The sequence below is a fragment of the Haliotis cracherodii genome, unplaced genomic scaffold (genome assembly GCF_022045235.1).
Source record: "Haliotis cracherodii isolate W230 unplaced genomic scaffold, xgHalCrac1.p SCAF_18, whole genome shotgun sequence".
Lineage (NCBI taxonomy): Eukaryota > Metazoa > Mollusca > Gastropoda > Lepetellida > Haliotidae > Haliotis > Haliotis cracherodii.
In genome coordinates, this window is record NW_027266273.1 from 21,633,757 (window position 1) to 21,660,531 (window position 26,775).

Consider the following 26,775-nt stretch of genomic DNA (forward strand, 5'->3'; position numbering starts at 1 on the left):
GGGAAGAATACCCGAGTGTCGATTTAACATAGGAGGAATACCCGAGTGTCGACTTAACATCGGAGGAATATCAGAGTGTCGACTTAACATGGGAGGAATACCCGAGTGTCGACTTAACATTTGAGGAATACCTCAATGCGGGAGGAAAGCCTACAGAGACGCAGGCTGCAGACATCATACAAAGGGCAGGGCCCTTCAGACATGGGCATGGTACTGAGAAACCAAGGATCATTGAGCTGAATCTTTGTGTGGATTTAAACACTTCCCTAGCAACGCAAGCGTCTAATTCATGCATTGGTAAAACATGACAACATTACAAACTTCAACATTTCAAATAATTTTTAATTCAAAAATAAGTTTAACAGTGTTATATTTGTACAATAATCTCATGACACGGAACATAAATTGTCAAACAAGACTGCACATATACTGTTCGTACACCTACAGTAGACACTTACCTATATTGATCACACACATCAACTGTACATACGTACAGATACTGTACTTCACAAACGTCACTTCTAAATTGGTATCAACATAGTCTGTACACGAATCAACAAATATTAGATATGTAAAATATACAATCGACTTCTAATCAAACACAATACCTATACTACTAAAAAATAAAGGATCACCTGCTTCTTTCATTTCAATATGGTTGAGCTGTCGTGTCATGGCATATGAACTGTGATAATATGACACAACAGGGTGATCAGTCACTATTTTGGAGTAGTATATATCTTTTAAAGTGGATTAATGCTTATGGTGTCCAACATCTCACGAGCCACGGATGGCGGTATCAGGTGATTGAGGGTCAGCATACCTTGCCCATGTGGTGGGAGGGGGCAGTATCACGTCAGCTACAGTCGCTTCCGCTACCAAAGTCACAAGAAATCCCAGGTGTGAGACGAACACACAAGATTAGATCTATACCTGTATGATCTTGTATTTTTTCATAATTAAACAAGAATCGAAATATTGTACAATAACGAAATTCATTTTGTATAAACTAGTTGACGTGAAAACCCTCGTTTGAGATAACAGTTTGTGGATATTTATCACTCTCTCTGTTCTTATTTCAAGACTTGACACTGGTATTCAATGGCTCAGAGAGGGCGGGGGTATTCTTCAATATAACCAGATTTGACACGGATTCGACAGTTGCTTGATATATATTCTTTCACAAAAAAAATTACCAAATTGTTAATTATATTAAACCATAGTATACCAATGATGTGATAGTGATATTGACATATGATATTCTTAAAAACACGTTTTGTTATAAAGTTTTACCAGGAATATGATGGCATTTCATTTCATATCATCTTAAGTTAATCTGTTGTTAAATCCCACACATAGCACCCACCATGATCTGCTGGATATATAACATATTCTATTCTACAGCTACACAATTAATAGCATACGTTCACATGAAGGTTATATCCTAGTTTTAATCATCAACATTAAGTCAACTCCAAATTTAATGGTTGTTTCGTTGTTTATACTGACAAGTTTCCAAGGAAATAATCTCCTTCAACGCATAATACATAACATCTTACCATTGGGGACTAAATATAATATTGTTCTCTAATATAAATGTGGAAATCACGAGAAACTAAACCACATATTTACATGACGAGGAACACTACTGGTCGCCTGACGAGAACATGGGAGACGGCTTGGCATGCAGTAGTTCCCACGTGCCATGTATGTGCTACATGTGAGTCATTATACACTCGCTGCAACAGTCTAGTATATAAAGAGATTGAAACACAATCAGTAGTCTGTTTCGGATTATGCAGGTATGAAAGACAAGGGGGTATGAGCTGATGATCAACGTCAGACAAAATGGCGAGGATGGCGTGGTTACGTCAGTTGTCATGGTCCTGGAAGACGCCGGAGTTCAACCGTTGTCATGGCAGCAGGAAATGTCTGGCATGGCGGAATGCATCCTGGTGTCATTGTAAGCAGGAAGACAGAAATACATGCGGTAGAAAAGCGGAGACCTTGACCTCTACATAACGTCACTGATGAATGGACACTGGTGGACAGATTGCAAAACCAAAACTCCGTCCTGAAACGCCAAGCGTGTACTCAATGATTCGAACATGTATGTCAGGTCATGAGCGAATCTCTTGAAGCAATTTTGATTGATTCTGTGAGACGTTACACTTTCTAAAATATGTACTCATTTGATATTTTAGTTGAAATTTATAGGGTTTGAGCCATAGCAAGAAGGAAGACAATGGTTTGCAATCGGAATGTCCACCGATGTTCAGCTTGTGTTGGAGTCTAGGGACTGACTGCATTCAGCACAAGCATCACTGGATGAGGTACTGTCAAAGTCACGAGTCTGAACACAGCCGCTTTCATTCCCCGAGTCGTGCGACAACTGTCGGCTCAACCGTCCAATCTCTAGTGTAACACTAGATGAAGCCTGCTTCTCATTTAAGTCATTATCCCTGTCCTCCTTAGCAGACGAACATGAGGACTTCCGGTCCGCACCGGAAGTTATATTACCCTCTTCATCTTCAATGTTTATTTGGACTTCTGTTTGGGTTTTAGCAGGTAAAATTTCATCCTCTTCTGTAATGCTGTTCCGCCCTGTAAAAAGGGGGTTCACTCTGGTCTTTTCATCAGCTGAAGTGAAGCCCTTGTTGGAATACCATGCCATGCCACAGAAACTGCCTCTTCTCTGCTGATCCCCAAACACGCTGGTCCTCCTTTCCGCCCCGGGGTACAAACTACTGCGTCTTTCTCGGTCCTGGAATATGCTTCCCCTCCTATCTTGTGTGAAGAAGATACTTTCTTTTCGATCCTGCAACGATCATAAACACATCAGAAAATGATGACATGCAACAACCAAGTCAGCGAGCCTGACCACCCGATCCCGTTAGTCGCATGTTACGACAAGCATAGTCGCCTTTTACGGCAAGCATGGGATGCTGAAGACATATTTTAACCCGAACCCTCCTCTCTCTCTCTCTCTCTCTCTCTCTCTCTCTCTCTCTCTCTCTCTCTCTCTCTCTCTCTCTCTCTCTCTCTACTCCATCATGCAAATACATTTCTCTTACACGGAACGTTTTTTTTTTTTAGTTTTGTGCATTTAAGAGTCATATGGGGAGCTAGTTACTAGAACGTGATCTCACCCTGAGAGAAGCGAAGGCCCCAAATTCTCCCCTGTCGTCCTCAATACCAGCATCGACGCCCATCACCTCCGCCATCTTCTTTGGGAAGATATGGTCCAAGAACACAATCAGGAGACCAAGGACGAAAGTCGCTAGTCCTAAAACAGAGAATGTGGTACATTGAAGGATCAGATGCTGAGGTGAATAGTACCCCTGTCCCAAACCCTGCCTCTTGGTGGATTTCGAAAATTATTACCAGAATGTGATGACATGGTGTATATACTACTCAAACGATTCTTTCATATTACTATGGTTAATATGTCATGACATGAAATGGCAAATATAGTACAATGAAAGAATCAGGTGATCCTGAACTTATTTTGAGTAGTATATTTCCACATTAAACGAGTTATCAAATTTCTCCACAAGCTGCTTGTCTTATCAAAGAATTACTCCAATAAGTTCATAAAATAGGCTTGACAAATTTCTTTACCCAAATATTTGGCCATCGATGGTGCTAACCGATACAGACACAAATGGTTTCTTTTGCACCTCTTCCTCTATCAAGGACAGCAGCGCTCTATATTGTGTTCTCACCTGTAACAAGGATGAGCCAGAACGACCAGTCATAGTATGTTCTGAGGATGTGCTCGCCATACGATATAACGAGCGAGTTGCTGGGTTGGCAGACATGGTACACCAGACAGGTCAAGGACATTGTGAACCCCGTCAGGACGAACATGTAGCCCCCGTAGCAGATGACACTGAACAACAGTATATTGGTCACGATCCAAAATGCGAAAGCTGTCCTGTGAAAAGAAATAAGACAAAAGCGATAAAACACTCCATCTAGATAACTAATTAAATTCTACGTATTAGTTGAGTTATATCTTTCGTTAACAGCTGGTGTCATGACTGATTTTCAGTGATCTATTTTCATATAAGTTTCACCAGTTTTCACCAGAATCTGTTAAGATTGATTAATCTCCAGCTTGGACGTTCTAAATTTACATAATTTTAATCAATCTCTCCCGCACTTTCAAATTAAATGCCAGCATTGCTTAACTGTATTTATTCTCCTATCTATTCTTTCTATATTCTTTTATTTCTTAATTTGACAAATTATTCATAAATGTTTGCGGATTTAGAATCAGGGCATTCTCTTCTTGATGTTTCGGGGTCGCAAGAGTGAGTGAGTGAGTTTCAGCTAGATGTTGGAGGGAAACGGAAGTGTTTCGGGTTTTAGACGTTTACCACTTTGTTGAAACCAAGGAACGGCTTTGGTGCAGATAAACCTAGAAAAATACTCAGGGCGAACAGGGATTTGAACCTATGACAGATAAGGATGCCGTTTCAATTGCGACGCATTAGACGACATGGCCACACACAAAATATAATATATGACTTATAGTCAAAAAACACAAATACTCAAATCACGGATAATAAAAAATGCAAACAAATAAAGTGATGTTTGAAAAGTAATAGCAAATATTAACAAATATTTTGGGAGCATATTTTCGGAGTAGTCATACTTCATTTCAGAATGACATGATATGAAGTTTGAAGGAAAAAACTGCGGCTACCGAGAAGCCATTGTCCCATTTGAGGTCATATGGTCACGGACATACGACGTGACATACGTTGCCTGTGATCGCTCAACTGCAAAAGCGAGAACATTAACCATAGGCCCTTAGACTTATTTTCATATAACTGCCAATGGATATATAAAGCGGTTCTTTAGAAATACCATTATGTTTCATAGTCGGTAGCCCGAGGGTTAGTATCTTTGGTGACACGGTCTCATTAACTAAAAGAGATTGTGAATAACACCTCGATTGATAATTTTTTTGTCTCATTTATAACAAAAGACGTGTTGGTGCAACCTCTTAGAAACCAGACTGGCTAGGTCCTATCTCTTGGCACACAAACACTGGCCGTCATGCCCGTGTTTTATAGTTATTTGTAGTTACAGTGACATTTTGTTTGTATCTTTGATGTATATATTTTTCTTGAAATGGCCCGTACTGCTAACAGTGGCGTTAAACCCAGCTTACTCCCACACTCACTTGCTCCTGTGACTGCCTGACTTACCAGAGCAGGGCACATGCGAAGTCGCCGGCTGTATGGAACGCCTTCCCCCACCGCAGTCCCCCGGCGTCAGCACACAGGTGTTCCACCACCCTCAGGATTGGGTCAGGGAGACCACGCCCCACAAAGTCATGGAAGGCGTCGGATTCATGACCAACTAAAAAAGGGACCATTCCAACATTACAGACAGACCATTCCAACATTACACAGTTGGCAAGGGACCATTCCAACATTACAGACAGTTGGCAAGGGAACATTCCAACATTACAGACAGTTAGCAAGGGAACATTCCAACATTACAGACAGTTAGCAAGGGACCATTCCAACATTACAGACAGCTAGCAAGGGAACATTCCAACATTACAGACAGTTAGCAAGGGAACATTCCAACATTACAGACAGTTAGAAGGGAACATTCCAACATTACAGACAGCTAGCAAGGGACCATTCCAACATTACAGACAGTTGGAAAGACACTACCCTCTATGCCCCAACATATTGTCATGATTGTAGTCGCGTTATATTCCACTGTCAATATTTTCATTATATTCATGTGTATTTCCGTTACAAGCGTTACATCGTTGAACCTATATCACACCATGATCCACGCGGAGCCCAGCAACAAAAATAGTCCTACATTAATCTCTTCATTAACACACTAACATCGTATCAATATCGTGTACTATGGATATGCAACAAGAGACCCAGTATCAATAATTATGTGTAAAAAATAACAGATATCACCGTGCTCGTAAATGGAATACAAACGGGACGACGGCGATAACGAACCTAGCTGATGTCTTAATCGGTAACGTAGTCCTAGACCCTATGATTGATATGAATGAACATGGCTCGTTCATCCATCACCGATTCGTGTTTGTGCTGATATATTTCTCAATACATGTCCCTATAACTGTCAAAAGTGGGTGACATTGACCATGAATTGGGTACATTAACCTCGTTGGGAGTTACTGACGTAGTAGAGGTATAGAGCCAACCCATTAACATATTCTATGGATCATTTTCTTAACCTTAATGATGTTACAAAACTAATTTTGCTTTATGAAGTCCGAGTACATGGCTTCAGCTGACATAGTCTTGTTATTGTTCTATTATCGTTGGACATAATCGTTTCATATTTCTATGAATTTGGCGAACTATTAAGCATACGACTTACCACGTACATCATTTTTCTACAATTTAGTGTTAAGTATTTGTCACTTGTTTTGAATACGCTCTCGTTATACTTTATGTTAATTCGAACTGGTATGTTTCTATTATATTTTTATGATGCATGATGCATGTTTCTGTGGTATATATGTGGATAAATTATGTATGTTGCTGTGGTATGTATGTGAATGACATGTGTGTTTGTCCACCTGAGAACAGTACTTACATTAAAATCACATACTCGTCATCAATGGCCATAAAAGCTTAGATTACATATTAATTTGCTAACTTGGCGATATAGAGCTCTATTCGTTACTGACATTTAGTTCTGCCTAGTTAGTCAAATGACGCACCAAGCTGGGACTAGGATGTAGATCCGTCCACTGCAGGAAGTGGTCAGTGGCCATGGAGTGTCCACTCCATCGGTCACGCTGTGATACTGACAGACCACCTTACAGTGTATATGTTGTACCACTGCGGTGACCTTTTAGGGAGCAGAATTCCGAAGAGGAAACGTATAGCAGAAAAGTGAATGAAATTGTTTTGTTCCTAAAATATGGACAGAAACAGTTGGATGTCAATCTAAGGATTGTATTCGTTATCCGCTACTGTGATGTGGACAGGGCAGGATGTGGGGTACTTACAATCACTCCACGGGAGGCTCTCGGAGTAGGCCACGTGACCACTGTGGGGGGAACTTCCGAATTGACCTAGAAACAACATAACCACAAATGAAGTTTACTGACGTCATGTAAGGAATATTATAATCGGAAGCTGAATATAACTACAAAATAAAATCATGAAATCAGTATTTGGTGTTAAGTGAAGAAATTATGCCACAGATACCTTCCTCGAGACAAAATCACAGAAACACTGTTACAGAAACACTGTCACAGAAACGCTTTCACAGAAACACTATTACGGAAACACTATCCCAGAAACACTATCACAGAAACGCTATCACAGAAAAGATACCATAGAACGCTATCATAGAGACAATGTCACAGAAACACAGAAACATTACCAAATATCAGTCTTACCTATCAGAGTAACATTGGCCCCGTGGAGAGCAACGTGGACACCCACCACCCCCTGGAACTGCTGGGGCGACCGATAAACGTAGGGCGTGGTCACCTGTAACGTCCCTGTCTGCCAGCTGTGGCTGTAGGCGCCCACTAGAGAGAACAACATCATGTCATATATACATACACATTGATATATCGTAAAACTACTTCAATCACATTTTATGTGTGTACCTTGTCCAAATGTGTAAATGTGTACTGGATTGCTTACGTATGGTTAATTACACGTTAATAAGATTATGCGCTGCGCAGAGTTGTGTCCCTTGGGCACGCCAGAAACCTATGATTGTGGGTTCGAATCCCGGTTCGCCCCGATTATGTTTCTAGGTTTGTCATCACCATACACGTGCTCGTGGGTTTCACCGAAGTGTTAACGTCTGAAACCTGCATCACTTCGGGCTTTCCTCCCACATTAAGCTGACACGCCGCGATATGACTGGAATACTGTTAAAAGCTGCGTTAAACCCAACTCACTCACTCACCCACTCACTCACTCACTCACAAATAAGATAATGTTAATCATACTTCTATTAATATTTGTTTGGAAACAACTGACTGGTTCGAGACAAATGAAGCATGGCGCCATTCAGTGGATTCGTCAAAAAAAAAATTCATTTTCATACAAAATAATTTATTTCTTATAATTTTATCTTTATTCCAGAAAGAGGCAAATTGTATTTCAAGTTTTTCATGAAATATCTTTCATATGATCCCAGGCCCCTTACAAAATAAAATGTTTACCTTTTTATGAATAATAATGTTTATTCAGCATTTCTCAGTTAATCTTTGCAACAAGTTTTTTATCTGTACATGCATGGTGACAAAATATAAGCCAGCACATCATCTAAGTAAGAAATGCATAACTTTCCTAATTCCTTCCGCCCCAGGCAGTGCTGGGATAAGTCCGCGCGATCAGAAACAAAAACTACTGTGGTGTTAGTAAGATACAGCAATCCCGACCTCAAACGTTCATGTCGAGCCTATTTCAGGTGACATTTTAACAACCCAGCTATGTTGATTATTTATTTATTTTCATCACATCGGTAATTTTTAAGAAACTGCTGGGAGAAAAAGGTATACACTTAAAAAATGGATTTGACAAAAGAATTACAAACGTTACTCGGCTAAAAACAGTCGCCGAAAGCACTGCAAAATTAAGGTCCAAAACGCAATTATGATATTCGTATCAAGTACACCGCTATCGCATAACCATTTCATGTGTGTTTCATTTTTAGCCACCATCAAACATGGTTGTATTTTTTCCTTTGCCCGGCAGTTTAGAATGTACGTAATAAACACGGTTTGTTATGGTATAATTATTTAGGGCATACGACAGAAAATATCGTTGTACGCACAATTACACAGAATATAATGATACGTTTCGGTTGACTCAATTATAAATCAGTATAACTGAAGGATAATGGCGTGACGGGATGTCTCGTGAACTGCAACCAGCCCTTGACAGGCGTGATGGAGAGTGATGACAAGACGGGATCTCAATTATATTCCTACTGATATGACACATAAAACCATGTTTGTGAAGTTTAAGACCATTGTAAAACAAACGATTACGTCAAACTCATCCATCATCGCCGTGAAACAAAGACATTCATGACGAGTTTCGAAATGACAAAAAATAGTTTTCGTGAAAAGATTAAACCTATTTTGAGAATTAATTGATATTTATTGAATATGACTGCACGATTAATAGTTTGGATATTGTAGAAAATATGCTAAGGGAAGGGGGGTCAAATGGGGTTCAACGTCGCGTCCAAGATGATGAACTTATATAGGGACGTTAATAAATATGTTAAGAGAATATCATTTTTAAAGTCTTTACACACAGCTAAGACTACATTTCATCCAATATCTGAGTAAGCGCGCAGCGGTAATGCTAAAATGTGGCTTATATTCATACAGTAAACGAAATGTCATTTGAATTTACAAACCATATTATGAAAACAAAATATTATGCATATGTTTTTGACATGTTTTTTACATAATTCTCCAGTTTACAGAAACATTCGCAGATGTTCCACTAACAATACAATTGATGAGTAATGTTTTTCAAGGTTTGTGTCAATCTTTTCGAAATGAAAGAACCCACTGTCTGTGAAAACGTGATTCAAATCAGAAGCAACTTCCTATAGCTGTCATTCAAAATGGCTGAACAAGACCGTGCCAGACGACATCATTTCTGCACGTGGAGGTCAAATGTCACTCGTGACTAATGCTGCTTGACGGGTTTATGTGTTAAAATCACTGAGAGGCGTGATGTCGTTAGCTACCTGTTGAACACGACTCAAAGTATACGACTTGTGTCCGATATTAAGTGTCAGACTTAATTCCTGCAATTGCTTGTAATATTGTAATAAAATTATCATCTCAAACCCTATAAAAGCAGTTGCATCACTGTGATAGGTATTCGAAAGAAATTAGAAATAACACGAACACACAATTTCCCATACTTATTCGGTAATTATGGCGTTGTTCTCAAGTTATTGACCTGTTTCTTTCCCGGCATGTTTGTAACAGTGTTTGTAACCGACGCTTCAGTACAAACGTCACCAGAGTCTTCATCTACATGTTTCTGCTTTGAGTCTATGCAGATTGACACGTTTATGATTCTACGCCAACAAAATCTGAAGTTAATGCATTGATCTCTTCAAATCATTATCTACATAAAACGGACGATTATTCATGCCACAAATCTCTCTATCAAAAGAAAGTAAAACCTTGTGTATCTGTCGGTTCAATATTTAAGCGCATTTACTCTCTCCTCTTGATAAAACCCGTTAAATGCCCATTAAATCATGCCACAAATCCTTCCGTCAAAAGAACGTAAACCCTTGTTTATCTGTCTGTTAAATATTTAGGCGCATTTATCTGTCGTCTTGAATAAACCCGTTGAACCTCACCACATGTTTTTTCACCTTTCGCGGAGTTACTGTTCTCGTCTAGTATTTCTTTCTGAGTCTTTACCAAATGGTATTTTTCGATTCAGAAGGAATTTCTCAAACAGATACAATCACATGAAAGCGTCAAATGGGTGATGTATTTCTGCAGTTGGTCATTTCGTGCAACGAGGTTATTTATAACCATACCTCGCTGACATTCGCCTTATGTTGTTTATAATCTATTCTATGTCACTTAATTTGAAGCAAAATGTCCAACTTACCCAATATGATAGAACCAACAGCCAGCCCGTAAATCGCTCGCAGTGCTGTTATCCACCTCTGCAAAAAAGGACATATTTTATCCCAATGAACATTAAACCTACAACCACTTCACAACCTCTCCGGGTAAAGCAGTTAGCCTTATCAATATCAAAATATTAAAATATTTAAAAATAATTAAAAACGTGCAATAAAATTACACATTTTGAACATGATTGAGCTATACTCACATCTTTGCCTCTGATTCCAAGAGACGCTATCAGTGTTGCCACGGAAACCAGAATGCAGAAGTATGTGACCGCTGCCAGGGGGATGTCAACTGTTGCTGCGGTGGGGTTGTCTTCGTACCAGGAGAAGCCGTGACTATTTCTAAACGCGCCAAACCAGGCCATCCTGAAACAAAGAGTCATCCCATCAGAACCCCTGCAAGTAGGTGGACAAGCTGTTGCGTGATTTCTGTACACAGGTCAGACATGGCTATACAGAGGCCAAGCAAGGCAACATTGAAGTAACGCATGTGTTCACGAACGTACTCTTGTATATAGACTGTCAGACAAAGCCAGGTGTATACAGACGTCAGACAAGGGAACAGTATAGGCATACAAGACAGATGGGGTCATCGTGACGTCATCCTGTATACAGAAGTCAGACAAGGGAACATTATAGGCATACAAGACAGATGGGATCATCGTGACGTCATCCTGTATACAGAAGTCAGACAAGGGAACAGTATAGGCATACAAGACAGATGGGGTCATCGTGAAGTCATCCTGTATACAGAAGTCAGACAAGGGAACAGTATAGGCATACAAGACAGATGGGGTCATCGTGACGTCATCCTGTATACAGAAGTCAGACAAGGGAACAGTATAGGCATACAAGACAGATGGGGTCATCGTGACGTCATCCTGTATACAGACGTCAGACAAGGGAACAGTATAGGCATACAAGACAGATGGGGTCATCGTGACGTCATCCTGTATACAGAAGTCAGACAAGGGAACATTATAGGCATACAAGACAGATGGGATCATCGTGACGTCATCCTGTATACAGACGTCAGACAAGGGAACAGTATAGGCATACAAGACAGATGGGGTCATCATGAAGTCATCCTGTATACAAAAGTCAGACATGGGGATCTTGAAGTCGTCCTGTACACAAAAGTGAGACATTGGGACATTGGGATTTCTTTCGGTGTAAAAAAAATGAATTGGAATCATCTAGTGTACAGACGCAAGACAAGGGAACGTTAAAGTTACCTTTGTATACAGAGGGAACGTTGCAGATATCCATATACAGAGTACTATTGTAGCTCACCTTTCTTGGAATTATAGAACGTTCGATGCAGGAGCCTCATCTAATGTTACACGACCTCAGCTGTATCTTCAGATATACCCCGAAATCAGCTTTGTGGTGCGCAAAGATTATTGGCTCCGTGGACAGTTTATGTCATTCTTAGCCTTGAACGCTTCAGTTGACTTACTGCGATGAGCTGGCAATAGGCCTGGCTTGGTGATGTCGTGAAGGTGCATCACGTGTCACGTGTGGCCCAGTGACCTAGACATTGTCACGGGTGACTGAGCGTCATTACGTGTATCTTGGAAGAGGTTTCTCGAGTGCAAAATCATTATAATGATATGTGTAGATAAAATAAAACTACGAAAAAAATCCTCCGATTTAACGTAATTCGACAGGTGTCATTTTCATCCTCCAGCAATTCAAAATAACTATGCAAAATGAGGTATATATTTGACGCGCCAGTTCAACCTGAAAATTGATGCCCGACATGCTCCAACTAACCAACATATTTAAACGCATAGATATTAAAAATTAAATAGATGCTGTGAGATGAATACACCATATAAAAGCCTGGAGTGTAGTGAAGTAACGAGCACGGTAACTCAGACCTAATTTGAATGAGGGTCTCTGCAACACAATGTACCTTATATATACAACCGCAGCCGGCCAACAGAGAGCGCCAACAGACAGAAGTACAAGCTTGCCCTTGACGTCATGTGTTGCACTGTATTGTGAGCCGAAATCAGAAGGAAATGTCACAACGTTGACGTAGGAAACCCGCTCTATCTATATAGAGAAGCTGGCAAATCTACGACTTTCTGGTGTGGAAAATGCCCAATCAAATCAACTCAGTTTGCACCCACATAGTAAGTTTGCGTCAAAATGCTTTGTTTGTAAGCCTATAGCCCTATGATTAAGCAAACGCAGGTTGTAAAGAAGGCAATGAATGTGGTCGACGTTTGCCTAGCGATTACCGTATTTACTGACGTTTATTTAACAGGTGGGATTGGGGGGACGTGTTTACCAATTTCCAGCACGTTTGTATCGGCCTGGTATAAGCCTTGTCTGGAAGTCCTCAATGATTATCACGGCGCATGCCCCGCCTGTCTAAGAGCGAGTACGGACAAACAGGGAGCCAACCCCTAAATAATGAGACGTTATTGATGTCACTGACAGCGGCGTGAGGATGGTTGCCTGTCATGGCGACTGTGAACACCATTGGTGTTCACGGTCAAGTAAGGTTATGTTGACTGGGGAAATAGACACTGAGATATTACACGATTCCATGAAGAGGAAAATAATGACACCATGCCATACTGTTTCAGTACAGTAGTAATGAATTCATAAGTTGATTTTAACCGATTTACCAAATAAGACTTGTTCGTTTTTCGTATACCATAAGTGGCTACACCATAGGCTAAAGGTCAGGGTGCCGTTGTACAAAGCGATTTCAGCGCTAAGGTGATCGTTACTCTCATACCTTAACATAGACTTACGACAGTCGTGGCGCTTACGTTGTTTTGTACAACGTAGCGCTGTTTCGTTTTGGGTAAGGGGCATTTGTTTGGCTGCCCAAGTCAGCTGTGTGGTTCAGTAGATTGACTTGTCATTGAGGTTACTGTGGTCATAAAAAGTGTCAGAAATTTTTCAGTCAAAAAAAAGGAATTCAAATAGACCACCAAAATTTGATCCGAGAGTCATAATCTATTAATTCCAACCATTGAGATACATTTGGATGTGATTACACACATTCATGTTTACACACATGTGTTCTGTACCACTGCCTTGGAATTTCACTGATGACAATGCGCGTATATCCACGTAGAAATGTATCGCATGTTCCTAATCTACACAGTAAACATTATGCTGCCATTTCTGTACTGCTATTTTGTAAACTACCGTGTAATACGTGAGTCCGGGGCAAGGGAGTCGTGAGACAATGTTGACAAGTGTTGGACTTGTAGCACTGTAGGCCAGCCTGTGTTTGTTGTTGATCGGTAAAAACAATGTCTGACATTGAAACTGGTGTGTGACAGGCCCAGCCAGTCCGAGATAGGTGAACAACAAGCTCCTACCTGAATTTGGTCAGCTACACATCCCAGTGGACTCATGGAGAACGGGTTTCAACATATTCTTATTTTGGGTTTGTCAACATAACCGATTTTTAACCAAATGAATAAACCATACACTAGGTGTGTCTGATACACATGAAATAGTCATGTCAGTTATTCACATCCAACAAATGTAAGGGCTATGTGTGCTGTGAACTTGTGCTACATTGTTGCTGAGTTAGCTGACTAGGACTCCAGTGGTTAGTAATATTAAAAGTGTGGTAGTTATCGTTCAAGATTTTTTAAACTGAAACTCTGCTTAAAATCATTGAATATAATTGTCTTTCTTAACATATGAATTATTTGATTGCAGTTAAACCTGACCATGTTGACCAGCTGGTCATGTTTGCTGAGAGGTCACTGTATTAGAGGCTTACTGACCCATCTGTTCAGACACGGTCATGGCTTAGCAAGCAATTCTCTACCAATCAGCATTTTTAATGACATGTATACTATCTGAAATAGTTGCAAGGAATGTGGGCTAAAATCACGTGAAGTCGTTCAGGACTTTGTAAACTTCATCATGGGATGCCTCTAACATCGTCAATAAAACTCACCGAATCGCAAATATTAATTCATCATATCTCGGATGCAAACATATTTATCCGCATGCATTTCAGCGTTGAAGCAGACTGAGTAGTACACGCCTAATATGTATGTACCATGTTGTAAACACACCCAGATAGGTATGTCTGGCCTCTACTGGTTACAATCAAGTCTTCGTAATGTAAAATAACTGTAGCGATAACAAAACTTTCAACTGTTTTTCAATAGGTGTGGACTATGGTAGGCCTAGCCTACTTGATGCAATGTTTTAGGTTTGCCTTATACAAACTGTTGCGTAGTTAACACGGACTTGACAGTGACTGGAAAACACTGTGTAATCTGGCTTAGTGAACGTCGGTCGTAAAACTACACCACGGAGTACGGTAGTCCTGACTTCATGTGCCCTCGGTGCCCTGAGAGTCATGTTGGAACATAGAGAGACATTGAGGAGGGACAAAGTGGACAGTTAACTAACATGGATGAACACAGAGGAACAGGAGGGACAAAGTGGACAGTTAACTAACATGGATGAACACAGAGGAACAGGAGGGACAAAGTGGACAGTTAACTAACATGGATGAACACAGAGGAACAGGAGGGACAAAGTGGACAGTTAACTAACATGGATGAACACAGAGGGAACAGGAGGGACAAAGTGGACAGTTAACTAACATGGATGAACACAGAGGAACAGGAGGGACAAAGTGGACAGTTAACTAACATGGATGAACACAGAGGAACAGGAGGGACAAAGTGGACAGTTAACTAACATGGATGAACACAGAGGAACAGGAGGGACAAAGTGGACAGTTAACTAACATGGATGAACACAGAGGAACAGGAGGGACAAAGTGGACAGTTAACTAACATGGATGAACACAGAGGGACAAAGTGGACAGTTAACTAACATGGATGAACACAGAGGAACAGGAGGGACAAAGTGGACAGTTAACTAACATGGATGAACACAAAGGAACAGGAGGGACAAAGTGGACATTTAACTAACATGGATGAACACAGAGGGACAAAGTGGACAGTTAACTAACATGGATGAACACAGAGGAACATGAGGGACAAAGTGAACCGTAAACTAACATGGATGAACACAGAGGAACAGGAGGGACAAAGTGGACAGTTAACTAAGATGGATGAACACAGAGGAACAGGAGGGACAAAGTGAACCGTAAACTAACATGGATGAACACAGAGGAACAGGAGGGACAAAGTGGACAGTTAACTAACATGGATGAACACAGAGGAACAGGAGGGACAAAGTGGACAGTTAACTAAGATGGATGAACACAGAGGAACAGGAGGGACAAAGTGGACAGTTAACTAACATGGATGAACACAGAGGAACAGGAGGGGCAAAGTGGACAGTTAACTAACATGGGTGAACACAGAGGAACAGGAGGGGCATAGTGGACAGTTAACTAACATGGATGAACACAGAGGAACAGGAGGGGCATAGTGGACAGTTAACTAACATGGATGAACACAGAGGAACAGGAGGGGCAAAGTGGACAGTTAACTAACATGAATGAACACAGAGGAACAGGAGGGGCAAAGTGGACAGTTAACTAACATGAATGAACACAGAGGAACAGGAGGGGCATAGTGGACAGTTAACTAACATGGATGAACACAGAGGAACAGGAGGGGCAAAGTGGACAGTTAACTAACATGGATGAACACAGGGGAACAGGAGGGGCAAAGTGGACAGTTAACTAACATGGATGAACACAGAGGAACAGGAGGGACAAAGTGGACATTTAACTAACATGGATGAACACAGAGGGACAAAGTGGACAGTTAACTAACATGGATGAACACAGGGGAACAGGAGGGGCATATAGGAACTGGGGAACATACAGGAACAGGGGAACATACAGGAACATTGAGGAACATGGAACATAGAGGAACATTTATGAACAGGGGAATATAGAGAAACATTGCGGAACATGGAACATAGAGGAACATTAAGGAACACTGAGTAACAGGGAACATTAGGGAACACTGAGGAACAGGGAACATAGAGGAACTGGGGCACATAGAGGAGCATTGAGGAAGATGGACATAAAGGAACAGGGGAACATAGAGGAACAGGGGAACATAGAAAAACGAGAAATATAGAGGAACATTGAGGTACGAGGAACATTAAGGAACAGGTAACAATGAAGAACGGGGAACATAGAGGAACATGGTAACATTGAGAAACAATTAGGAACAATGAAATAAAGAGGAAGAGGGGAACATGGATGAACAAGTAGGAAGAGGGGAACATACAGGAGTGTATACTTACATGGATGAACACAGAGGAGGAACATTGAGGAACACAAAGAAAGATAAGACACATATAGGAACATGTGAGACATATAGGAAACAGTCTGAGAGTAACGCACAGAGACATATGGAAAGCCAGAGCAACTTATGGGAAGACAGAAATAACGAGTCATATAAATGTAGAGACACATAGGAACGTAGAGGAACAGCGATGAACATGGAGAACACATCACAATAATATTACAAGAATGATACACAGCTGTAAAAGGCTCAGACGTAAAAAAGTCAAAGTTCCCTACAGAGTCCATCTAATATAATACAGTATTGTTTGAAACACAGAACGTTACCACCAAATATCCGACAAATGTGACAACCCAAATTAAACCCGCCTGTGGAGATGCCGCGTTTAGCGCAATCAACTAAGAGCTTTTCATAATGCCATCTGGGAAGTCACTATCAACACACCTGATTGATCATATCCATACTTTTGTCAAAACAAATGTATAAACGGTATATACTCAGCAACATGTCAGTCATTTTCAAGTAAGTGTTGATTTCGTAGCATTTTCCCCTATCAACCAACTTAACAAACCATCAGAAAACATCTAAACCAATAACACACTGTCAAAGAAACACCAAGGAAGAGAAAATCTTTTTATTGTAAACTATGAAGAAGGAAACACCACCTGCATCCAAATAACAACAACAAACAACAACAGAGCCACAGTCCTAATTACCAAACACAACTTGTTCCAGCGACACAGTACACAAACAGGGGAAAATCAACAGACAGTGGCGTTTCTTGCGCAAGAACGCAGTTCGATCTTTCTCGTTTGCCAGATCGGTTCCTACCTGCCCATTGTACACGGTAAGGGGTGACGTCCGCTTTTCTACCTTGCCACGCCCTATTGTCCTGTCACTTTACAGCGACACTGACGTTTCCCAGGTCCTCCTGTCCGCTGGGTCGGGCATCTGACTGACTGGTGGGGAACTCACAAGCTGGCCAGCCTCACAGTCATTACCGACACACCTATCCATATTAATACGTCCTATTGTCATAAAACGTATTGAAATGAGCTGCATGACTTCTCGTTAATCACGAGACTCGGCTATAAAAAAGGCCCTCCAGGCTGTCACATTAGCACATTAGGATCAAGAAACTCTTGTCAATCAAACATACTTGGTTTTGTCACATGCTGTATATTCGATGATTAGTGTAAATACTATTAATTTTAAAATTATTTCATATTAATATCCATTCAGGTTAATCAAGGGAAGATTACAAGAACATTCTTATACAACCTGAAACTGTGAAAACTGAAACCCTTTAAGATCAGACACTCGGCTATGGGGACATTTACTGTGTACATATAATATACAATTGAAACAACAGTGATTCGTCAATATTAAATATATCCCTATCTCTATCCCTAACCTTACTTCTTACCCTAACCCTAACCCTAACCCTAGCCCTAGCCCTAACCCTAACCCTAACCCTAGCCCTAACCCTAACCCTAGCCCTAACCCTAACCCTAACCCTAACCCTAACCCAACCCGAACCCGAACCCGAACCCTTCACATTTGCACTGTGAGTCCGGATTAACGGGGTTTTACTGTATATAACTTTGAAAGTAAAGAAAGAATAATCTCACCTACTTTCACTGTTTTTAACAAACTGGAGCCGATTCGAATGAAAACAATGCGATCCTTCCACGCGTTTTATTTCCAAGTGTTTACATATTTCTTACATCTAGAAAGATACGCGATACTGTTGTAGAGTGGGTCCGGGCGTCATAGGAAATACATGATTAATAAAACACCCCCTCAGCACGGTGTTTATCAGACCCTTACGGAATAACCCCCTTTTAGTGATCAGTGAACGAGGTCACGGGATTCACCGTAATCTCTGTTTAGCATATACACATTCAGGCTTAGGCTGTGAGTCACTAAAACAGGATATATTGTTCATAACATTTTGACAATTATTGTGGGTGACATTTGACCTTTGTATTGACCATCTCACACTGTGCTTGGCTATCAGGCATCCACATGGTTGTATCACTACGCGACGGAGGAAGTGTGTCCGCGATAACAAATAGTTATAAACCTTACACATTCCCCATTATTTTGTTACTATTTAGTTTCGTGTATTTACGCAACTTGTCGCGCAGAAGAGGAAACAGCCTAAATGATGAACGCCCACGTGATGTTATTTGACTTTGGTAAACTAACGTCGTGACCTTGACGACAAACACACCCATGACACTAAGCAGATCTTTATATTGATTTAAAACAGGTGGGAACCATGAACTGATGGCTGTGAACACCTCCGGGAAGATGATGACGTCCCTATCTTTAGTTATACAATGTCTGGTTTCCGAATCTGCATCTTCGGGGCCAAATCATCGTGTTTTTGTTCCATAATACCAAGCATGAACTATAAGAGAGGAACCACGAGGTATTAACACTTCCAGTTCGTGGTTGAAGGCATGATTGACTAACATTCTACATCATTACCAGCATCACTTGTCAGAGTGAGTTGTGTTAAACGCCGCTTTGAACGGTAATCCAGTTTTATCACTGCTTGTCAGCTTGATGTGGGAGGAAAGCCCGAAGCGATGCAGGTCCAAGACGTAATCTAGGAACATAATCGCAACTCTGCACAGATGACTGAGCCACACATGCGTGTAAGAAACGTGTCACCAGTTCATCAAACTAGGTTGCTGCCGTTCATATATTTCTCATCGCCCTACTGATCCTATTTATGCTGGTAACCAGATAGGGCGAACGAACATATCCGACAATAGATGACAAATAGGCACTTAATACGATAGTAATTCTCATATGATGTGAGCCACATTTGGAATATCATTTGCAAAATAATTGTTCTTCGTACTTTGATGTGTCAGAGAAACCACCCACAGACGTATGGGGTCATTGGCTTCTGACATCTCGGACTGATGTGACTCACCATCTTGACATGATATACGGATACCCTACACATGTAATTATCACGCCTTCAACCATATGAGGGCAAGGCATATGATGCAGAGAGCTGTTCCAGAACTGATAATGCTTCATCACAATCGTGATGACGTCCCTACAAGACAAATATTTTGTACACAACAATGAAGCCTTTTCATTCAGTTAAAGTTAAACTAAAAACATAAAAAAACAAATTGACCTTGCAAAACCATCTCATTATATGTCAGATGGTTTACATATTCAGCATATTCCTTGTGATTGATTGCCTTAAGGAACGTATTAAAATCGGTTCTCAATGTGAGGATGTAAGGCAGAATTCCTGTTTCCTGGGTCCAGTGGGCACGTTGTTGCGACACAAGCAGTGACAGCCATGCGACATAACACTTGCCGCTAACCTGCACGGTAATACATCACTGTAACTTTCTAGCCCAGAGAAGACGTGGCGCATCGAGATGGGCCAGCACTAGGTGACATACACAGGAATTCCATTCGGGAATTTCAACAGGGCATGAATCGTCAAGCTATCTCTATTTATATCTCTTCAGGGCATGGGGACAAAATCATGGCTGTATACAGATGATGTTTAGAAATATACACGCTATAGATATTATCATTTAATTTTTAATTAAACAATATATATTAATATATAACATTTTCTTCTCTTTCATATATGCTGGTTTATGCATTTTCTCCAGGCCTCTTGGCCCCAAAGACAATAATTTTAATTTTAATTCTATTAATAATATTTTTTTAACTTACCGCTCCAACCCGTCAGCCATACTGTTCGCGCACGCGTCATTTCACGAGCACTATGTCAAAACATAGTCATGATATCCGTCCACGTTAACGTCACGGGGGGTACAGTGGTCTTTAGGTGAACAGTGTATAGATGAGCTCCTGAACACGGTGTCTAACGAACGTCCAGCAGTCTCCTCGGACTGAGGAAACAACTAACTTCTCACAAGACCCGGCTATCTAAACCTCCCGTTCGTTTGCTCAAGAGATCCCTCAAATGTTTACAGCTTAGTCAGCAAACAAAAAGGTGCACAAAACGACCCATAATTGATTGGAAACCGTTTGAATCCCGTAAACAGCGCTGTCCATTCATTCTCCGTGCAACGGGAAAACAAGATGAGACATTTTTGACGTTGCGAGATGATGACGGCGTTACACTGAAGGTAGGTAACGGTGGTTTCGATTTCCGTCTGTCGGTGGAGCGAGCGAGCGAGCGTCTACAATGTTGACATTCCTACCCCCGAGTGCGACACAGGACGACATGCTGGCTCGACCGACCGCTGTCTTACATGGCGGCACGAGGCATGTGGAAGGATGGTGGAAAATATCCCACTCTACATCCCACAATGGTTGTAATCCCTGGTCCACTGTCGTCACAACGTCATTTTTGTCAACGTCATTGCTATATCATAATCTCTGCCACAACACTGGCGTAGTGTTGTTGTAGATCTTTATATTTATTGATAATGCACGGACGCTGGACCAGGAATCCAGGTGTATCGCACTCTGGCATGTCTTCCTCTACAACGCAATCTCCTCACCTGTTGTTTATTGCACAGACGCCGGGGTTGTATAAACCGTCATATTAACAACATATCTACTGAAGCTTCCTGTACAGACGCTGGGGTTGTATAAACCGTCATATTAATAACATATCTACTTTAGCCTCCTGTACAGACGCTGGGGTTGTATAAACCGTCGTATTAATAACATATCTACTTTAGCCTCCTGTACAGACGCTGGGGTTGTATAAACCGTCGTATTAATAACATATCTACTGAAGCTTCCTGTACAGACTCCGGGGTTGTATAAACCGTCATAATAACAACATATCTACTTTAGCCTCCTGTACAGACGCTGGGGTTGTATAAACCGTCATATTAACAACATATCTACTTTAGCTTCCTGTACAGACGCTGGGGTTGTATGAACCGTCATATTAACAACATATCTACTTTAGCTTCCTGTACAGACTCTGGGGTTGTATAAACCGTCATAATAACAACATATCTACTTTAGCTTCCTGTACAGACGCTGGGGTTGTATAAACCGTCATATTAACAACATATCTACTTTAGCTTCCTGTACAGACTCTGGGGTTGTATAAACCGTCATATTAACAACATATCTACTTTAGCTTCCTGTACAGACTCTGGCGTTGTATAAACCGTCATATTAACAACATATCTACTTTAGCTTCTGTACAGACTCTGGGGTTGTATAAACCGTCATATTAATAACATATCTACTTTAGCCTCCTGTACAGACGCCGGGGTTGTATAAACCGTCATAATAACAACATATCTACTTTAGCCTCCTGTACAGACGCCGGGGTTATATAAACCGTCGTATTAATAACAGATCTACTGAAGCTTCCTGTACAGACTCTGGGGTTGTATAAACCGTCATAATAACACCATATCTACTTTAGCTTCCTGTACAGACTCTGGGGTTGTATAAACCGTCATATTAACAACATATCTACTTTAGCCTCCTGTACAGACGCCGGGGTTGTATAAACCGTCGTATTAATAACAGATCTACTGAAGCTTCCTGTACAGACTCTGGGGTTGTATAAACCGTCATAATAACAACATATCTACTTTAGCTTCCTGTACAGACTCTGGGGTTGTATAAACCGTCATATTAACAACATAACTACTTTAGAATCCTGTACAGACTCTGGGGTTGTATAAACCATCATATTAACAACATATCTACTTTAGCTACCTGTACGAATGCCGGGGTTGTATAAACCGTCATTGTAATATGACCACAAGTAACAATACCAGTCAGTCATTGATTGTTTATGTGAAATACCGACATCTTATAGCAACACGCACATATATCCATTGTATAAATATTTGCCACATCAAAAAACGGTGATTTGAAAATTACTGGGTTTTTAACACAAGACGAGACGTAATTTGAAAAAAATAGAACATAAATACATTTGTACTTGTAAACCATTAATTGATATATTTCGAAGAAAACTATTAATCTATTTTTATAAGAACACTGGCACTATGATCGCGGGCGAGGCACCGACGTATATGCAGCGGGATAATTCTGGAGTCAATTTAACTGCTGGTCCGAGGCCCATGACCAGCACAAATAGAAAAGGGTCCGTTACTGAACGTCAGGTCAGGTGGATTGTTGATGACAAATGCTCATACATACACACTGCAACTGGCTTGTGGGAACAGCTCTCGTCAGCTATGGCGCTGATTCCCAGTAGATTTTTCTTTTCTAATTTCCCCCTGTTTTTTTCCCTTTCTATATAAGAATAGTGTTTAGTAGTACCCCGTAGTATATTGTATATATTTGGATGTAAGTAAGTAGGGATGTGACGAAACAGCAGCTTACATCGATGCTGCGCTTCAATACGTATAGTATCGATGGAGAAATAGTATCAATAGATAAAATAGTATCCAGAGAGAAAGCAGTGTCACTAGAGAAAATAGTATCAATGGACAAAAAAGTACCAATAGAGAAAAATAGTATCCAGAGAGAAAGCAGTGTCAATAGAGAAATAGTATCAATAGAGAAAACAGTATCAATAGAAAAATTAGTATCAATAGAGAAAATAGCATCAAAAGAGAAAATAGTATCAATAGAAAAACAGTATAAAAAGAGAAAATAGTATCAATAGAAAAACAGTATAAAAAGAGAAAATAGTATCAATAGAGAAAACAGTGCCAATAGAGAAAATAATGTAAATAGACGTACAGAAAATGAAATGAAGAAAATAATGTTAACCATAAGCTTTTCCTTGCGTTTGATTCTACATATACCTTGTTTAAAAAGATGTGTGGTATTCATTCAGAATTAATTCATGAATTCACACCAGACAGTAATCATGGGCACATGCCTCAAGTTTACCAAATCTGTATTACAAAAGGAAAGGCATGCCTATCCTAATACTATTGCAGGGGTGTCAAAACAGTGTTGTTAACTATTGAAAGTACCACTACTGGAGTGGGTTATAAAAATGTATGTATTTTACTATTTCATGTACCACTATTGCAGTGGTCTCATAATAGTGTTGTTGACCATTGAATGTACCACTATTGCAGTGGTCTCATAATAGTGTTGTTGACTATTGAAAGTACCACTATTGCAGTGGTCTCATAATAGTGTTGTTGACCATTGAACGTACCACTATTGCAGTGGTCTCATAATAGTGTTGTTGACCATTGAACGTACCACTATTGCAGTGGTCTCATAATAGTGTTGTTGACCATTGAACGTACCACTATTGCAGTGGTCTCATAATAGTGTTGTTGACCATTGAAAGTACCACTATTGCAGTGGTCTCATAATAGTGTTGTTGACCATTGAAAGTACCACTATTGCAGTGGTCTCATAATAGTGTTGTTGCCCATTGAAAGTACCACTATTGCAGTGGGTCAGAAAACTTATGTGTTTTACTACTTCACGTACAACTTCGCGTACCACTATTGCTGGGGGCTCATAATAGTGTTGTTAACTATTTAAAGTACCACTACTGCAGTGGGTTATAAAACTGTATGCATTTCACTATTTCATTTACCACTATTGCAGTGGACACACAATATTGCAATGGTATCACAACATTGTGTTTTTTATATTTAAAGTACCACTATCGCATTGAGAGGGGCTGTTCTTACCACTCAGTGGTATTATTAAGTGTTGTTAACTGATGAAATATTACTTAAGTAATGGCATCACAGAAGTATTTGTTCACTATTCAAATATTTGATTAATATTTGAAATGCCCCCAACAGTGACCCGTATATAAATTAGAAGTGATGTTTCTGTTGACACACTAACCCTGTCCACGTAATTGCTTGCACCGTAATGCGACCTTCGCCCAAGCAGTACCAAGTCAAGCCTGATCACTGTACACTGCAAATGTCGGTGTAATGTGCATGAAATCTGAGAAAGGTCGTCACTGCAGGTGACATTTGGTCTTAGACTGATGAACAGGAAAGCTTGTCATCAATGCAGGTAATTATTGCACTGCAAATGACAAGGGAGTAGAGTTTATTTGCTGGAGAATCTTTGGTAGCAGTAGCTCACATTATGAATCTGGAAACAGCCCCCCCTTCATTCCACCTGCCAACATTGGTTTCATGCTAGTCTCACCCACGCACTTACAGTGAATTAATGGGGTGGTGGCGCAGCCTAGTGGTTAAAGCGTTCGCTCGTCACGCCGAAGACCCGGGTTCGATTCCCCACATGTGTGAAGCCCATTGATATTGCTGGAATATTGCTAAAAGCTGCGTGAAACAATATTCACTCACATGAGCCAGAGGTTCGGACAATTATTCTGTGTGAAAGAGACAACCAGCTTCTGTTCACACCTCTGCCGGTATCCACCCTAGGCCTGCACAGCCCTTGGGGGTCGTGCGTCGTCATTAATACCCTGACTGACCACGGTCATGTGTCCGAACCTCGTTGTGAAAACATTACAATATTACTGTTTTAAGATACATCATGTCGAAACCTTTCCAGTGGTGTACAAAATACTATCCCAATAGACAGTATAGTTAAATTGCCGAGCAAAAATTGTCTTTATACAACAAATAGTCAGTGCAGAAATTAATGTTACGTTAGAGTTATCAGTGACGAAAACAACAATCGCAATCGAGATTCGTTCTGTTGCCATGGATATCTTGTTTGACTATAAGCAAAATTCAGAACAGGAGAGGATGTTGGCGTTCTATTTATGTATATATGGTGTTGAAGAGTATTGGTATAATAACCAACTCCATACATAATTGATATGACCATCCATTGTCCAGCAGTTTTAAACATACGTACTGTGTTTTATTTCGTGGCCATCCTTTCATCTTCACAATAAAGTAACTTATCTCTGTGTTTAAATTCTTCACACAAGGGATCAGTGTTAAGTCTGATCAAGCAAAGTGAGCTATTCAGTCCCCCTCCCCCTCCAAGGACCGCCAACACACGTACGTTTTCCATCCCTTGCTTAATGCAAAGGTCGAGGATGAGACAAAAAGTGTCACCTAGCAAACCCTGGTATGTAATCTGCTTCTGTAGGTGTAGCACGTATGTTAGGGGACAGTTGTAGAGACTGCGTAAGTGGCCGGGAACTGTTGTCAAGGGTATCTTAGGGGTCGGGGTCGGGGTCGGGGTCGATGTCAGCAGGCATGTTCGGTTTCTGGAGCTGTTGTAACAGCTATACCTATGTGATAGAGTTCGCCCACCTTGCTCCAGACAGACTACATGCCCAAGCTTATCCGCGGAAGTATCTAGGCGATATATGCACATATACAAAATCTTACTTGAACTCTGAACTCTGCTTGCATTTGCATGCGGCATCTACACTGATATCGCGTAGTTAACATTTTACTGAGTCGCTTATATCCGTTATCTGTGGGTTTTTTTACAACAACACATCGTATGTTTCCTGATTTATTGCATGTTTTTCCTTTTTAACTCGTTGCTTTCAAGATATTGGCTTTCAAGAGTGAGTGAGAGTTTTGTTTTGCGCCGCTTTTAGCAATATGCCATCATTATCACGGAGGGAATACCACAAATGGGCTTCACACATTTTACCCATGTGGGGAATCGAACCCGGAACCTCGGGGTGACGAGCGAATACCTTAACCACTAGGCTACCCTACCACCCCTGCCCGCAAGAAGTAATCCATTTTGTCAATAGATCTTGGATGACACAACGACTTGATATCCCCCAAAATATTGATAACATTTTTACTACTGAAACAAGGCCTGCGGCAAGGAAAACACAATTAAGAACCTGGCTGGTGATGGGTTTGTACGCAGTCACCCAACTGATTATGAAATCTACTCGCAGCAGGTATAAGTTGCGTCTAAGTTGGTCCTACTTTGGACAGTCTTACAGGTAACGGAGGCACATCGA

General features: G+C 40.7%; 1 protein-coding gene across 1 annotated transcript in view; it reads right to left on the reverse strand.

Moving 5' to 3' along the window:
* Positions 1-398: 398 nt before the first annotated feature.
* Positions 399-26,775, reverse strand: part of LOC139465398 (dual oxidase maturation factor 1-like) — a 42,122-nt gene continuing 15,745 nt past the window's right edge. The window contains exons 2-9 of the mRNA XM_071247103.1: positions 10,875-11,037; positions 10,647-10,704; positions 7,427-7,561; positions 7,031-7,096; positions 5,220-5,373; positions 3,726-3,937; positions 3,150-3,286; positions 399-2,818 (exon numbers count right to left, since the gene is read on the reverse strand). Of these exons, the coding sequence (XP_071103204.1) occupies positions 2,276-2,818; positions 3,150-3,286; positions 3,726-3,937; positions 5,220-5,373; positions 7,031-7,096; positions 7,427-7,561; positions 10,647-10,704; positions 10,875-11,036 (1,467 nt within the window). The 5' untranslated portion in view covers position 11,037 and the 3' untranslated portion in view covers positions 399-2,275. The remainder of the gene's footprint in view (positions 2,819-3,149; positions 3,287-3,725; positions 3,938-5,219; positions 5,374-7,030; positions 7,097-7,426; positions 7,562-10,646; positions 10,705-10,874; positions 11,038-26,775) is intronic.